This window comes from Electrophorus electricus, chromosome 4 (assembly GCF_041902795.1).
Source record: "Electrophorus electricus isolate QZ-2024a chromosome 4, ASM4190279v1, whole genome shotgun sequence".
In the NCBI taxonomy this organism is placed as follows: Eukaryota; Metazoa; Chordata; class Actinopteri; order Gymnotiformes; family Gymnotidae; genus Electrophorus; species Electrophorus electricus.
Genome location: NC_137500.1, coordinates 4,497,501 through 4,515,000, shown reverse-complemented (window position 1 = coordinate 4,515,000; position 17,500 = coordinate 4,497,501). Strand labels below are relative to the sequence as shown.

The 17,500-nt window shown below is 39.9% G+C and overlaps 2 protein-coding genes across 5 annotated transcripts in view; both read right to left on the bottom strand.

Moving 5' to 3' along the window:
- pdhx (pyruvate dehydrogenase complex component X) overlaps positions 1-3,876 on the bottom strand; it is a 30,432-nt gene extending 26,556 nt beyond the window's left edge. For both annotated transcript variants that reach the window (XM_035522434.2, XM_081711892.1), the window contains exons 1-2: positions 3,710-3,876; positions 441-524 (exon numbers count right to left, since the gene is read on the bottom strand). In XM_035522434.2, coding sequence (XP_035378327.2) covers positions 441-524; positions 3,710-3,845 — 220 coding nt within the window. In that variant the 5' untranslated portion in view covers positions 3,846-3,876. The remainder of the gene's footprint in view (positions 1-440; positions 525-3,709) is intronic.
- A 6,037-nt stretch (positions 3,877-9,913) lies between these two features.
- Positions 9,914-17,500, bottom strand: part of ehf (ets homologous factor) — an 8,008-nt gene continuing 421 nt past the window's right edge. Inside the window, exons 2-9 of one of the 3 annotated variants that reach the window (XM_081711890.1) lie at positions 15,092-15,200; positions 14,298-14,555; positions 13,602-13,661; positions 13,439-13,498; positions 13,253-13,321; positions 12,750-12,794; positions 10,979-11,174; positions 9,914-10,854 (exon numbers count right to left, since the gene is read on the bottom strand). In XM_081711890.1, the coding sequence (XP_081568016.1) occupies positions 10,755-10,854; positions 10,979-11,174; positions 12,750-12,794; positions 13,253-13,321; positions 13,439-13,498; positions 13,602-13,661; positions 14,298-14,555; positions 15,092-15,191 (888 nt within the window). In that variant the 5' untranslated portion in view covers positions 15,192-15,200 and the 3' untranslated portion in view covers positions 9,914-10,754. The remainder of the gene's footprint in view (positions 10,855-10,978; positions 11,175-12,749; positions 12,795-13,252; positions 13,322-13,438; positions 13,499-13,601; positions 13,662-14,297; positions 14,556-15,091; positions 15,201-17,500) is intronic. The other 2 variants (XM_027029167.3, XM_081711891.1) reach the window with 2 other exon arrangements.

Below are 17,500 nucleotides of genomic sequence, written 5' to 3'. Positions count from 1 at the left end.
AAAAATGTTTCATGGCATCATTCCACAGGTCTTCACATCCATTAGGGATTACTAAAAACCTCTCACACGCTGGCCAAATGTTGAGGCACGATTCCCTCTACCACACTCATTTGGGTATGTGTGCTTATAATAAATGCGCACACACAGATGTATTCTAAAAAGCCTTCGCGGCAGCGGGCCTTGTCCCGAGTGGGCCGGGCTGGACCGGACCTGCGATCCATTCTGCCCACAGCGTTAGAGGCTTCAGAGAGTGTCAGAGCTCTGGAAGCCAAAAGAGGCTCATGTAATCCATAGCTGAAAACATGTAGTTAAGCACATCGGCTTCTATTTTAGGACACCATGTTTAGGTAAATACATGGGCCCTTCTGAGGAAGGCAAGACAGACAGGGGTGGGGGGTTAGCAGTCATTTGCAGTTGCAGGGTTAATGGAGTCCTCTCACCTTCTTTCTTCAGCCATTTCACTATGTTGCCCTCCTCCATGGTGGGGGAGAGAGCAGGCATCTGCACTTTGAGAGGTGCGACACCTACAGGAGAGACACAGTGACATAGTTTCACTATTAGGAAGAACCACATGAAAAAAAAAAATCTAATTAGGTTAATTTCGCTGCACATGGCAGAGAACCCATCCCAGGTGTGTCACATAACCTGTTATTCTGGTATATAAAAATATTGATGATATAAATGTCACACACTCAGGGAGACAGAGAGAAGGAACCAGTGCACAGCCTAGTCTGCATGCAACTTATTCCAACTGTTAGATACAGCAACATGCATCCATTAGTGTGTAGCCAAAAGGAGATCATCCCAAAACACATAATTTGATTTGACACAATTGTGTGTGTGTGTATATATATATATATATATATAAAAATACAAATACATCTCATTATTTTTGTATTAGTAATCTCATCAAAACAAGCATATGGTTAGATCCCTCTAATACGATGTACATCACATGCGCTCAAATTCCACCTCAAACATTTGCACTTTCTTACAAACACATGCACACACAGTACATAAGTGGGCCCCCCGCCTCTTATGGTGACTGCACACTGTAGCATCTTGTGCTCAGCAGTAACAGTAAACTTTAAAGCTTGAGTGACAGCAAGCAAAAAATAAAAGAAAAAGAAAACATGCTGTAATTCACTTAAATGTTATCATCAAGAAAGTTACCCAAAAAAAAAACGTTATGATGTTAAAAAGATGTAGAGATAGCAAAAATTGGCCTGCAGCTGATTAGCAATATCAATATCACTTTTGTAATCACTAGATGTGATTACAGTGTAGAGGAGGATTGTGGAGGAATAGTACTACAGTTGTGGTCACAATCATCCGAAGGCTTTTGCTAACTGGTTAGCTACGTTTCTAATGCCCCCACTTGCATTGTGCCGAGTTCTGCCCACCTGCAGAAAACTGCATGTCCGTTCATGGAACCTCAAACCTTCAAACCCTGCAAACCACTGGATATTGTAACGTTTCCAACATTTCGAAACAATGCCTTGTTTACAGACAGGAGTGGAGCAACTCTGATGATTGACCAAACTGGACAGAGTGTCTGAGCTGATCAATCACAGCACGCTTTGCATTTCACACAGAGGGTGAAGAGAGATCCACTGTATAAGAATAATATTGTGTTTGTGTAACATTAAAGCATATTAAATCTATTCTAGTATAGACTCCAAATAAAATGATGAATGCTGAAAATTAGCATAATGGTTCTCGTTTAAAGCAGTGAAGAGCACTTGGCTATACTGAATATACGTCAGTGACGATAACAGTGACTGTTACAGCTCTGCCCAGTGCTCAGGGAGGGACAGTCCTTTCACATGAAACCATGTGATCTGCTGCCCTCTAGTGAGCTAACAAATTCATTTAGAAGAAACAAATAACTAAAGAGCTGCATCAGAACATGTATTGGTTAATTCCAATTAAACCAGGACATATTAAAGCAGTGGAGAAAACACTGCCTACAAATCTAAACTTCTGCAAACACAGAACTACACTGGAAAAGTAGATGATTCAAAATAGTGATGTGACATACAGAATATGCATGATCATATTTGATGAATGTCACATACAAAATTATTTTAAAGCATGCGGATTATCTGATAGAGTTATGGGTCCAGTCTTAGATCTCTGTAGTGTTAACCACAAAAATTCTATAAACTATAAACTTTTCAAATACAAACTGCCAACTTAATTGAAAACAACCTGGAATATTCATGGGAGAATCCTGAGCACCTGAGATTGCATCCCAGTATCATAATGAATATATGAAGACATGCCAAGCTGCAAACCTCTGAATCCTGTGAGCCCTGGAACACATTATGCATGACATCAGCTCTGCCTTGTAATGCATTAGCCATGCACAGCCAGACTACAGTCACCTAGGTCAGACCACAACCAAGCGCTGGCGTCCACAAGCCTACCATGAGCCAAAACGGTTATAGCAGCATCAGAACAGCTTTCCATCCTACAACGGCTACAGAACTCACACGACAACTATTATACAGTAGAACTTCCAGAATTACTGCTGCCATTGGTAACGCTGAACAACAACGGATGTTAACGTGAAAATATGACAGAAATCTAACCTCCCTGTGATGTATTTAAAGAAATGTACTCAGTAGTTCAAATGTGTGGTACCACACAGGCCGAACACCCTTTAGTCACAAGGGGAGATCAGAGGACATACATATGAAACAAAACAAGATGTTAAGCTTACAGGCAAAATGGCAGTAAAAAAAAAAAAGCATCAGCATAGAAAATTCCCACCCATCTCCACCAATAGGACAATAGCTAATTATAAAGTACCATACACCTGGACCGGTGCTGATCTTAATTAAAAGAAGACACTTGTTCTTTTGAATCCACACAGTGACCATATGATGACTTGAGATGCACAACAAGGATCTCACTGTACAGCTGGATTTGTTGTGACGAGGTGACCACCTACTAGCAAATCATTTGGAGTGCTTTTTAGAAGAAAGTCTCTACTCTCATTAAACCACAAACAACAGCACCCGAGTTTGCTAAAGAGGGAGCACGCGAGCCCCGAGGAGCCTGTAGAGAGTTCTGTCCAGAGAAATGGTCAGATTCCTCCATGCACTCTCCAGCCACAGTGACAACCCACCTTGTAGGTTTGCAGCTACAACCCCTATCAGGCATCCATTGCTATACACAATGTGTGTTCGTAATCCCGTAGTTTTCATCAGCAAATCATTTCAGAACAACAGACTACTGTTGGCTAGACGTTTTGGACCGCCCAACACCAAGCAACATTAAGTGCCTGACAAACTTGCAACAGCTCAACACCCACAACGAGGCCAGCATAATGTACTGTTAATATCTGATCAACAATGATCTTTGGTCAGAAAAACCCACCGCAGAGGCCAACAGATGGGCTAGAGTCCGGGGTAGTTCCAAAATGCCCAAGCAAGATTGGTGCACCTGTGAAAGCAGGCAGCCAACTAGGTCAGGTACAGACGACCTCTAATAACAAGGGTGTCCATTTCTGTCCTGAGATTGCATGAGCTACGTAAGTTGTCACCCAGACACTGGCACTAAGGAGCTCAACACACACTGGAGGAGGTAAAGCTGACTCCACACGCTGGGGTAATAAATATATCTGCCCCGACCTCCTAATTAAATGCCCCGGCCAGCGTAATCAAGCCGGCGGAAAACCGCTGAAAACCGGCAAAACACTCACCCAGAAAAGCCGAAGACTGGAAAAAATGGCGAAAGGAGTTTCGGCACAAACGTGAACTCCGATGACATTTTTCAAATGTGAGTGATCTAAAAGCAGCGAACACGGCTTGTCGTCGCATCCGCAAGGAGGCCGCCATGTTTGCGCCCTTAAATGCCAAAGCGTGGCCCAAGCTTTTGCCTGATGAAAAAAAAAAGAAAAACATTTAAGATCATTTTTATTAAACTTAGCTGAGAATACGACTGTTCGCATAAGAGTAAGGCTGTTTATATTTTTTATGACTGAGGTGTTCCAATCTGTAAGTATATTTTTAATATAGAATTGAGAAAAATACAATGTGATAATGCTTTGCGGATATTGCCATCTAGTGGACCGTTTATGTCAAAGTCACGAAGTAGCACATAGTTACACGAATAACATGCTGTTACAATTCTCCGAAATGTGACTGCTAGTTGGTAAAGTGGTGGAAGAAGGCCTGTAAACACATTTACTGGCCGTTTTTCCTCATCCTTAGTTCTTATCCTTCAAAACGAAAAAAAAGAGAATCTCCCCAAATGCTTGTCTCATCCCTGCAATTGGCATTCATATTGTTCTAACTCACACTCAGGCCTTCTGCTAGTGGCCTGGGAGTCTGAAGGTACAGGTCCAGTTTTTTGTTTGTATATTTATTTGTTTGTTTGTTTTTGCCATTCCTAGGATTCTGCTTTTCTGGACTCAGTTTGATGTTTTACTTCTTGGGTTCTGTTGGAGCCACTCCTCCTTCTTGGTTGTCGCAGCCCCAAGTGCTGCTGTAAGTGGGACTATCTTGGTGTTAATCTTGAGCATTCTCTTTAAGTCCCTGGTAATTCTGCCAGTTCACAAAAGTTTCTAGACAAACAGGACTTTTCAACAGATGTCCTTCATCAACTGTGCAAGCGAAGTGCTTCTAAAGTTTCAGGAGGTGAAACCAATTTATGTTCAATACAGTAGATGCCAAAGAGCTCAGAGAGTATTGCTGTCATAACAGCAACTGTCAGTGCAAACAGGTACATCATTAATGCAGTGTCCATTAGCATTAAAATGTCTTGCCATTGGAAACAACAAATCCTTGGTCTGAAGGTGATTGCGCAAATATACTGATTATGTCTGATTACGTCTAATGCAAGACATGCAGTACAATAGACAATTCCTGCAGTAATGAGTGAGAACAATTGATCAGTTTGTGCTAGTTAGGGACCGGGTAAATCGATTCACATTTAGCACATCCACAACAATTGCAGGGTACAGTACCACAGTTATTAGACTTGTCATATATCTCACCATTGACAAATTTGTCTTTAAAGGTTTTATCTTGCTTGTAAGAAATTAGTGGAGGATACAGGTCCTTGCAACTAGCTTCACTTAGAACATCAGAAACACCTTGTTTGCACTGCAAATGAAGGATCTCTATTTGAAATCTTCTGTTTTCTGGAAACTTTATGCACTATACAACCTTTATAAAGGAAAAACAAAAGAAAGTATCCTGCCAAGTTTTCCATCCACAGTGTTTAAAATATGCTAACATATATATGAATCATCTAATTGTCTCTTGTTTTCACTGTATATAAAGTCTGCTCTGTTTCCAACCATGCTGTCGGTTCTTGTTTGAGTTTGGTTGGGTTGATGAATGTATGTTTGCTACTGCTAATGTTAGTCTTGCAGTTTCATGGTTGAATGTTAGTCTGGTTTTGTCTTCACAGGTGGTCTATTGTTCTATTAAACACTCCACTGGACTGCAGCCTGTCCCTTCTTGCTCCTTCACAGAACAGCCATGCTATTATTATTATGATGATCATTATTATTTAGCTTGCATTTCTGTTTTAGTTTTAAAGCAGCCTCTCATGTAACTAGGAACAACCTAACCTCCTAGCACATTAGAGTACCATGGGCAGAAACAGACTTGTCAAGTCCATTCCAGTAATTCTGTAGTTTCATGCATTTTCTGGGACATTGCAGCTCTTCCTTATTCTACGTTTATTTGCCCCTGAATACACTCTTGGATAGTTCTGGTATGCCATCTGTCACGGTACGCTCGCCTCCCACGTGTCACGTGGTTTGGCCGGCCACGTGCAGTGGGAGGGCTGTTTTGTTTGTAACTACACCTGCGCACACCTGCACCGCCTTTGTCTAAATGGATATAAACCCGTGTCACAGTGTGCAGAGTGGTGGTCATTGTTGACGTAGCGTGTTGATGTCCTTTCGTCATTGTGAAACCGTATGCGTGTTCATCGTGTTTGTGTTTATCGTTTGTAATACGTGTGAGTGCCGCTGTCGTTTATGTGAATAAATATACGTCCCAGATGTTGGAGTCTGTGCGTCCTGCTCCTCGCCCTGCGGCACTCGGGCCAGCACGCGTTACAGCATCACAGAGGGAGGCATGTGAATACACTAGCAAGTCCTGCAGACAGACAGGGCAGAGTCACAGAATAAAACATTAAAGGGACCCCAGTGCGTGCAGTCTGCCTTAGTGACAAGTTGCTACAACTCATATACTTTAGTTACTCCAACTATGTACTATATACTGCAGCTACATTGTCTGAAAGGATACAAGGATTACTTGGCTCATTATCATAATGGAAATGTTCTGTCTTCCGGCACTAGAAATGTGCACGACATCAAAAATATTTTACTTTTTTTCTGATGGAAAAAAAAGTAGATATGTGTGAAATTTTGCTATTGGGCTGTAAAAAGGGCCAAAGGGCCTAAGTGAAAACAAATTAAAACTTTAGTGTATAACTCTACCATAGCAGTTTGTGAAGACTGTCTTATATATGTAGTCATAGCTGTCTTTCATTTTTGTAATTATTTCTGTAATAATAGTAATTATAATTACAAGAATAATAATGATGATAATAATAATAATAGTAATTATTATTATTATTATTATTAATATTATTATTATTATTATTATTATTAATAATAATAATAATAATAATAATAATAATAATAATAATAAAAGAAAACCTACAAGAAAAATAATATTATGGTTCAAAATGTCAAAGAATGCAGTAAGATATAGGAGAATTAGGATACTAAGGGTACCAGAGCCAAAAGACATAAGGAGGTCACTGGTGTTTTTTTACAAGAATTGTCTCAGTTATATTCAGAGGATGGAAAACATACTGGAAAGACTTGAAAAGGTTGTTGCTAGCAAGGTTGTTTTGAGCTAATTAGCTACCAAATCTGCTATATTATGTTATTCACCAGTCATCTCACAGAAGTCTAACTTACAAACGTTCAACAAAGTATTCAATTGCAAAAAAATTATACTACAAAATTTCATTTTGAATATTGATTAGAATATCGTAACCAGTCCCACAAGTTTTGCTCACTGTTATTTACCTGTACCAGGGTACCTGTATGAGGTTTCTTTCTTACACTGCACTGCACCCTTCCTCCCAAGAAATCAATCCCCCCCCAAAAAAAAAATCCCAAACAAACAAGTTAACTATTTATCTTATTTATATTTATATTAAATGGTTATTTTAGACATGTACCCTTCATGTGTATTGTTCTGACTTCATGAATTATCATTTGCCATGAAATGAGATTGAGAGGATAGACTTTAACTGATTATGTATTGCACGTCTCCTTTTACTTGCCAGTGATGCACTTTACAAATGAAATGTTTTTGATTTTGTGTGATCTTTTTCCTTGGGATTTTAAGCATCAAACTTCATGAAATTAATTGAAGTACTATTTTAACTAACATAATTCTACAAATGAGAATAGTAAAACATTATACCCTTAATATCCTTGAATTATTAGATATGTTTTAACACTAGATAAAGGTTTAACACTAAACTCATTTCATTTTTCAAAAATACATTCTATTGACTAAGCAAATATTTTTTTTACCAGGAAATAATCAAGTTTGTTGACTTTTTTTTTTGGCAGGGAGGGGTTAGCCAATATGGGGAAACCTCTCCTCACAGGCAAACAATGACAACAAAAAATTATTAACAAATAACTTCAGAGTTAAACACAGAGACCATACATGTGAGAATTTAAGAATATTCACCCAGCATATTCCTCAGGTTTAATTAATTCAGTGTCACTCATTCTCTTTATTTGGAAATTCCAGTTAGTTTTAGTAGATAAGTCTTAGTAAACAATACAGAAGGACACGAACACCCCCAAACAGTCTTTACATGAATGCCATGGGTAAATATCTGTATAAACAGCTGAAAACAGGTCTAGTGCAGAGACAGGGGTAGCATTAATGATTAGCTAGTAAGAGATCATAAATCAGACAATGTATAAATGTTTATGATCCACCTGAACACAATAATCTTATATGTCTGTCACATTTATCTTCAGTAACGTACAGTAACTATTCAGTAACTATTCATAAACAAACCATTGGTAAGGTTACAATGACCTTTCCACCCAAGGACCTGTCTAACTCCTTGTACAGTATTTTAAACATGGAGCATATTATGCTCTCATTTGAATCTCCAATGTGCGTTGGTCCCAAAAAATTATCATTAAAGAGCAATCAGATTGTTGTGGTGAGAACACGGAAGGAATTGCAGATAGTAGCAGAGGCCACAGCGTGGACGATTGTTGGGTCAGAGGAGCCATTGTGTTCTTTCTGAAGATATTAAATCATAGACTCTTATCACAGCACCCCCATTCAAAAAGCCCTTTGAGGTACCTGATGTGAGACATCGGTTAGGCAGATTTGCAAATGTATGTGTCTAAAATTAAATGTGTAAAATTTCATAGTCTTGCTGTGAGATATAACATGAGGCGAAATATGAACTGATTGATCAATATGCTCTGCTCTAAGCCTTGAGGACTATTCTGACCCTGTAAATAAGCCTCCTGATATTCTAGCCTTAAACAATAAACATAAACCAAGTAAACAAAATTCTTCTGCTAGGTGGATATGCCTGACCCAGTCAGTTGGGCCCATAGTAGTGCACGTGCAGGGCTTAGATGATCTGCCTGTGTTGGCATGTAGTAGGAGCGGTTGGCAGTGCTAAATATTTTTGTGTTTCTCTTGAGGCAGAGAGAAAGAGAGGGAGGTGATAAATTACAACCTGTTCCATAATCTGCAGATCTTGGCCACTATACCAACGTTCATAGTAGGTACTAGTTGTACTGGATTCCATTTCCCTGTAAAAATTGATTGAGCTGGACAAAGATGTCAGAAATCTCTGCTCGGGAGCTGCGTAGCCTCAGCATAACTTAGCTTTCGCAGTGCTATCAGACATGAAGCCTCTCTTTTGCATGTTTGGAGAAGGGGGCCAGTTAGGAAAATCAGATGAATGCTTCTGTGCAAAAGGGTGCTTGTCTCACGCCATTTGCCTAACTGCTGATGTTAGTCCTCACACTGTACCAGCTCTTCACATTTCCATATGAACTGAACAGAGGATTAATAAGTATGGATTAGTATTATGACTCATTATGAATGACATCACACTGCATTTTAAGAAAGCTACCCTATTTAGCAAACAGCATGCCATGACACTGACAGTATCAACTAGGAGCATTATCACAGCTGTGATAATGAATTCTGACTGGTGACCCCGTGTGACCTTCAAAGTCTGAGAGAACACATGCGAGCAAATTTTATAGCTCCAAACGAAGATTTAAAAAAATCTCAGCATGCAGCAATGGATGCAGTGGAAAGATGATAAGACAAGGTGAGTTGGGAGGCGATGGGGAGGGACCGAATGAGTACGTGGGAGGAAGGGGGTGGATTTGCCTGTGAAAAGCCTGACGCGAAAAGAGACGGGAGAGTGTGCGAGGCGCATGCATCTCCCCCACTGGGGGCACACATCACTGCAGGGCTAATCTGCTGGAGCAGCCCATGCTCACCTGGTAGTGCAGGTGCAGTGCAAGCTTGCTAACACCAAGGTCATGGGTTTGCTTCCTGTGAGTGTCTGCTCAAATGTTCTAAATGTAAATGAATGCTGTGGCATTTGCTTTGATCAGGGATTAGTCAGCCTTGCATGCTCCTCAGTTGCAGGCTGTGAATACCTCAGTGCAATGCAATTGCAATAATGAGAAAGTAAAAGATCTGGTTGCAAGTCAATGCTGAGGAATTTGACCTCTTGTGTTGCTTTTGCCTGATGAGTAGCATTTGATTTATTAGTTCTTCTTGGCCTTTGAATTTTATGTGTACAGCCAGTAGACACATCTACTACAAAAAAACATAAGCAGATAACATAAGAATGTGTTCAAAAACTATTTATTGTACCATACATAATGGACTACAAATTCAAATGTAGGGCATAAATACATTGTTTACTCCTCAAAGACAGCTAGTTTAAAGTGTAGACTATGTACAGCAATGTTTTTCACATCAATGGCCTTTGTGGTTTATTAGAAAACACAATGACTATAAATAAGTCTTGAACATTAAGAGAGAAAAGCCACAGTCAGGTTGATGCTAATGATTATTCAGTGCCTGGAAATGAATTTCATCTTTTCATGCTAATAAATGTGTCCTTCATCAACAGGAAGCTGGATTTCTGCTGCCACCAAGACTGGCATTTAAAATATGACATGTGTCTTGTGTTTTAATCTTTAGTTCAACAACGTCATTTAAAGCCATTTCAAGTTTTCATGCCATTTCTAGTCAAGTCGGTGGTGTTAAACTAATGTTTCAATTGGGCCACATTCAGTGAAACATCACGGAACATTTCAGACACATGGAAAACTACACCGGAGGCTCATAATGTAGACAAACTTTCATCTCTACACGGATATGTAAACATTGCAATGGTAAGTCAAAAAAGTGGTTTTTTTCCTTCTCTCTTTGTTCAGGTAAACAATATCAGAGGAAGTGAAGAGAGATCAGTGCATTGTACTAGTCTTTGTAAGCAGCTTTGAAAAAATAAAAAGCAAAAACAGTTATTAACAGCATAAAATTCCCAAAACATGGAAAGAAAACAGCACAATCCTTCTCATAGTGAAAAATCATAATGGCCATAATGCTTTAAATAAGAATCTTCAGACGTTTTCACATATTACGACAGCAGGTAATTACACATGTGCCCGACGCACAGACTGAACTCCTTCACTTCTCTGTTTCTTGCCATCCTCGAGCATTCCTTCCAAACTTGTAGACCAGCCTGCGTCCATCCACACGCTCTAAAATTTCCCGCTTGTAGTAATACCTTCGTTATGAAAGGAAAAAAAGAAACAAGATTAACCTTCGGTTGGACATTTTCTTAATAAGAGCAGCAAATGGATCGCTGTGGTTGAGATGGCTGATGTGAGTGCGTGGGAGGAGAATGGCACCTCATGGCTCGGCTGAGCTTCTCGTAGGTCATGCTGCTATTGTTTTTCTTCTTGCCCCACAGCTGTGCCACTGCCTCAGACTTTAAAAAGCGAAACACGCCTTCGGTCCTGTCCTCCCACTTGATCAGGCCTGGATTTCTCTCTGGGTTGAGCAGGATGTCCCTTATAAACTCCCACAGGTGGGTTCCACGGGGATCTGAGGGAGTGGTGATGCACCGGACATAAGGGTGAGGTGAGAGGCCTAGTTTGGCACAGATGAGTAGCTTTCATGCAAGCAGGAGTTAACGTGACAGTTGTCTTCTGAAAGTGAATGGGAGCGATCAGTGAGAGACAGAGTGTGCAAAATGACGGCTTTGGGGTTTGCCATAGAATCAGACATGAGAGGGGGTCACGAAACAGACAGGCAAGTGCACTGCACGGCTAAAAGTACATGGACACACCTAATAATTATTGATTGCAGGTATATAAAATCAAGCACACAGCCATGCGATCAGCCATGCAATAAATCATAGGATGCCACTTTGCCATAAATTGCCAAAACTTTCTGCTTTGCTATAGCTACCAAGCTTAACTTTATCTGTTTTGTTTTATAAATTTATCTAGAAACAACAACAACAGCTCAGGCACAAAGCAGTAGACCATACACATCTATTGAGTGTGGCTTGCCAAGTGATAAATTGGATAGCACTTAAAATCACCTGTCCTCTTTTGCATCATTCACCATAGTTTTACATTGCCTCTGGAAGCAACATCACAAGCACTTTGCAGTGAAGCTTCGTGAAATGGGTTTTGATGGCTGAGATGCTGCACACAAGCCTGTGATCATCATGTGCAATGCCAAGCGTCATCTGGAGTGGTGTATAGCCTCCACTGCACTCTGGTGCAGTAAACGCGATCTCTGCAGTGATGAATCATGCTTCACGATCTTACAGTCTGATGCACAGTGCAAATAGCAACATTTGGTGGAGAGATCATTTCAGCGGCTGTTTTTCAGGGTTGGAGCTAGGTACCATAGTTCCAGTGAAGGGTACTCTTGATAAAATAGCATCAAAGACATTTTAGACAAATCTATGCTTCGGCTTTGTGTCAACAGTTTGTGGAAGGCCCTTTCTAGTTTCAGCATGACTGTACCCCTGTGCACAAGGTGAGGGTTCTAAAGTCATGGCTTGATGAGTTTGGTGTGTAATCAGAAATTAAAACTTCTATAATTTAGGTAAAAATGTAGGCAAAATTAGCTTTTGTCTTTTGGTGGCTTAACGGCCACACAAATTTCCTACTGTTTCATGAGGAGGAACTCCTGCAGAGAGCCGTGTACTCAGCCCCACTGATATAGATGTGATGGTCATGTGTCCACATAATTTTAGCCATATAGCATTCAAATCCAGACCCAACCCCCTCAAATACATGCAAAAAACCCCTAACAAATAAATAAATAAATAAATAAATAAATAAATAAATAAATAAATAAAAGGGCCTGAGTACAAGGAAAAGACGAATACAAAGAGCAAGAGTTCCGAAAGGTACAGAATAATCAGCAAGTTCTCCTGAAACTAGACTGGCAGGTGAGAGTGCATGCACAGAGACTAGCGAGCCCATAATGAACTATAGACGTGGGTAATCACGGCAGGAGGAGCAGCGAGTGAAGCAGGAGCATAGCATCCATGCTGGAGCCTTCGTGACTGCTGTTCTGCACTCTAGATAATGCGCACCATTACAGGAAAGAGTCAAGGGGAAAAAAAAGATGAAAACGTTGATTAGAGAAATAGCTCACTGTGTTTTTTCACTTGGTGAGAACGATTGTGGGATCTTTTGTGGTCTGAGGAGTCAAAAAAAAAATGTAAGGTAAAAATGAATAGGATGGTGTTGATTGACATAATCAGTAGTTATTTAATTCCTTACTTCCATTTTGTCTATAGCAGCACATGCTTCCAGATATACTCAATCAGTACAGTTACAAAGTTTAAAAAATGTACGAGGTCCATAACTATGTGAAGCTAAATGACTTGGCTGTGCTGTGATAAAGGGTTACCCATAGAACTGAATGGCATTTCATTCATCAGATGTTAGATGGAACAGCCTTAGGCACTGAGCTTATAAATGACCATTGTCTGGTCCTGTGTCAGCTCTGCTTCATCTCCCTCTCTTTCATTAACACTGTCTAAAATAAAGACTGCAGGGGTAAAATGGAAGGTGATGCTGGTTTCACATGATTCATTTACATTTCTCATCTGAAGGGTGTGACCAGACATGTTGAGACAGGATTATATTTCTTACCTGGACTAGAAGGATTTGGGGAGGTCATCATGGTAGATGACTGAAATGGGGTTTTAATTTCAAAAAGCTCTGTTATAAAAAACAAAACAAAAAAAACAAAAATTGTATAGGCAATTAGTACATGATAGCTCCATCAGACAGTCCAGATAAAATCTACAGTTGATACAACCAAAGCTGCTGGCATACCTGGAGGCACGTAGAAGCTGGCCTCCTCTTTGAAAGATAAGCCTGAACATGGAAGATCTGCTAAAGAAACATCCTACTTTATACAGTGATCATATCTGACCCTAAAATTATTTTAAAAAAGATCAAATTTCACAAACTCTCTTCAATGTTCTCTTCAACTCACCATCCAATTCTGTTTTAACATCCCCTGGTGAAAATGTGTCCACTGAGGGCCCATACTGACCTGTCAATGTTTAAAGAACACAGGTATTCGTATTAAAATAAGTATTTTTAGATCTACAGTTGACAGTGCTTAGTTTTATGTGTAGTGTCTGAATATTTCATTATAAGGTGTTCTTTCATTTTCATTGCCTCCCCCTCACCCCAGCTGGAAAAACACGCTTATCCTGTTCTCACACTTATGCTGTTCAACAGAATCAGCTCTTTAATTGTAAGGATCACAAAAGTTCAGACTGTAAAAGGAAAAGCGATTTATAACTGTAAAAGTAATAAGAACTATCAGACAAGAGGTCAGTTTTTTGTGGCTGTGCGTAAACAGGTCATGAATCGATAGCCTTACTTGTGGCGCAAATATATTTCTCAGGAAGGCCCCAGAAGCAGGCAATCCTGCCTTTAAAAGCAAGCTGAACATGCATTACATTTTTGGCTACCTCAGCATACGCTTCTGACTGGCATGTTTGATGTAACGAAACGATGTGTGCTAGCGCCATGCAGTTGGCACGAATTCCGCTGTCCCCCGTAGGCTTACATTTAGCTCTGCTCCTTTATAATTATTTACTTAAAACAGTACACTGCACGTTAGGTCCTAACAGTCTCGCACATGCAGTGAGGCCGAAGTTCTGCCTAAAGGCAGGCTTACCGGTCCACTTGAGGTCGGCCAGAGTCTGGTAGAGGATAGGCCCAACAGATCCGGCCAAGTGGCTGAAGTCCTGGTAGGTCATGCTGCAGAGCTGCCGTCCATCCAGGTCAAAGTTATGGAATGGGATGGAAGTCGCATCAAGCTGGTGCATGTCCATCGTCTGCTGAAGCCACTGCCAAACCTGATATTTTGACCAGTATTGCGGGTGGAGATCCTGGGACCACAGTCGACCCGAATAACCGGTTGTCACCATGGACACTCAAAAGTGAAGATAAATAGAATAGCTTTTAATGACTTAATTAACATACATACAATAAAATTATCATAAAGTTTGATAGAGCATGGTTTAGACTGGCACCAGATTGCACCAGAGAGATCTACTTTTCCTAATATTGGTCTTTCATGAAAAGTAAATAATGACACATTATCCAAAGATGATGTGTCTACTGTAAATAATTAATCTTAATCTAAAACTGCCTTTATATTCTGAAAATATATTCACTGACACAGATGGTTCTAATGTGATCTTTGTTTTCCTGTATTTTCTATTCATAAATGTTAAAAGAAGATGTTTACATAAGTTAAAACACAGCATCACTGCACAGAGAGCTTGATAAAAAAAGGACAGACAGAAAGCCTCATTTAAATGACATTAAAAAAAAAACAAAACCTATTTGACCCATGAAGCTTTCTGGACCAACTGAACTTTTTTCCTTCTCCTTGCATCTTTCAGGTGTCAGTGATCCTGTTTGTGTGAGCGGGCCCACAGTAGAGTATATGTGATGCAGCAGTACCATCTGGGCAGTTGTAGTGGGGGCCCCAGGAGGCTTGCAGCTGGCTCTCAGCACTCACACTGGCAGGGATGCTCATGCTGCAGACGCTATGAAGGACCATGGTCCAGAGCTACAGGTGTGGACAGAAACCCCCCCCAAGCGTTACAGAAACGCAGCGAAATGTTGGCGTAGGTGGCAGCCATTGATGCACAATGTGTTCAGCGCTTAACCCTCCTAACACTCCTATCACCTGTCAGTAGTTCAGCCTTTCATTCCTCACTCTTATAATTAAATACCTTTCGTATTAGTTTCTGTTTAGTTATTGAATCATTCGCAGCAGTTACTGAATTATGTGCCTTAGGATTAATTGCTAAATTATAAGCCTCGAACTGAAGTGGTTAATGTGTTGAACAAATAGATTATCTAGCTCACATCAAATGAAGCCATGCCTAATCTAGGTCACATTCTTCATTTGATGTTGAAGGATACAGAGCCTGTCCGCTGTCCTGTGTCCAACGAGGCAGAGCGAGAGAGCAGGAAAGTTGTGCGCGTGGGTGTGTTTTCGTGCCTTGCTCAACCACATGCGCCAAACCACATTTGCACAGGAATGACATCTGTTTTACATAAATAAAGGTTTGCCTGTTCTCCTTATAGTGTCAGTTAACAGCACAATCAAAGCCTCGATGGCACTCAGGATGTGACTTACAGTCAGAGCTACATCAACACCTGAGCTAATGCCTGGCTGACAGTCTGCCATACATATAACCACTTCATTTTTGTGTCATTATCCTTCATGTATTTATTTACATAAACTACATACTTTTTTTTTTGTTCAGATAAACAAATTCATAAAGTAATTATAATAGAATGATAAGAGGTCATTAGCTCTCGTGCTGCAGTTGGCCACTCATCCTTCCATCCTTCTTTCTGCTCTCTCGTCTGTGAATCTCTCTCGCCTACTCAGATTCCAGCTGATAATGACTGATCATTTGAGAAAATAATCTAAATGACTGTCTTTACCTAAAATGTACAAGTCTCATATTGCTGCCTGTCTTGTGCGTACTGCTGTACAGCACACAGGTCAATGTAGCGCAGGTAGCACATACAGTGTTCTCCGACAATGCCATGTAGCGCGCCACGTCGTTCGCGCAGCATTTACAGTTTATTGAACAAAAACGTTCTTCTTGAAGTCTGACCTACATTCAACATGTTTATTGATCATTAACTGACTTGCCTGTGAATACCTTATAGAGGATCATAAAAACATAGCCCGACTGCGTAAAGCAGTTAGGTAAAAATAGATAACACCACTGAATAGCAGCACATGCCGTGGGCTTTAGATAGAACAGAACAAAAACAGAGGAAAGTTTTCTTGGGGTAAGGCTCCTTTTAAATGGCACATGGGTTTAGTCTATGCCTTGGTACGTTTGCTTCCTCTAACTCAGGATCTGGTATTATAAGGTTCATGGCTTGGGCTGCAGTTTACAGGTTCAATCATCGAAGCTTAATGCAATTTGTGCCTGATATGAATAATTAATGTGGTACGCTCAATGCATCATATTCTTGAGCATGGTCATGTAGTGTAAAGTGCTGTGAACAGATTTCTAGCTTACATAGCAGCAAAGGATTTAACAGATTAATGATTGGTATTATTTGTGTTTGGTCATAATGATGCTAGCAATGTTAGATGTTAGACACAAAGCCATTTGGTACTATACATATTTCCAAAAAGCTTGTGCTCGTATGCAAAGTGTTTTCTAACAAAACCCTCAATAGGTCTCCGGTTCCACTCTACTTAGATACAAGATACACTGGGCTTAGTTTTAACTATTGAAGTATGTTAAATTTTCTGGAATTTCTCCAGTGAGTGTGTCTACATTGGCTTTGTTAATGGAGGAAAATAATTCTCTTTATGTTTATGTTTAGCCAATATTATATTGAAAGGATATTATATGGCTATGTATGCCTGGTAAACAAACCCAAATCAGGCAGAGTCGATGTAATACATCAGCTGTATCAAGAGTTTAAGAAATATAGAAGGCTATTGTTATTGCTATTAATATTCCTATTATTGTTATTTATTGTTTTTGTCTTAAAAACTTGCACTAAACTCAAAGTGTTTCCCAGTTGAACATTTTTAGAAAAAAGAAGAAAAAAAGTTACTTTTAGACTGAAGAAACCAACCAACAATATATCATTGATGTTAGTTAGTTTCAAATTTTCAATAAATCGTTACAATTATGAGGTACATACATTGCTTAGTCAGCACTACTCCTGTGCATCCATATAGTTAAGTATATGTCACATAAACAACTAAAACCATCATTAGGGAGCTGAACACCATACCAGAGCTTCACTATTGGCTCCACTTTCCAGTAATTATAACCTGAACTACATCATGATGCTCTCAGTCCAACCAGAATAATAATA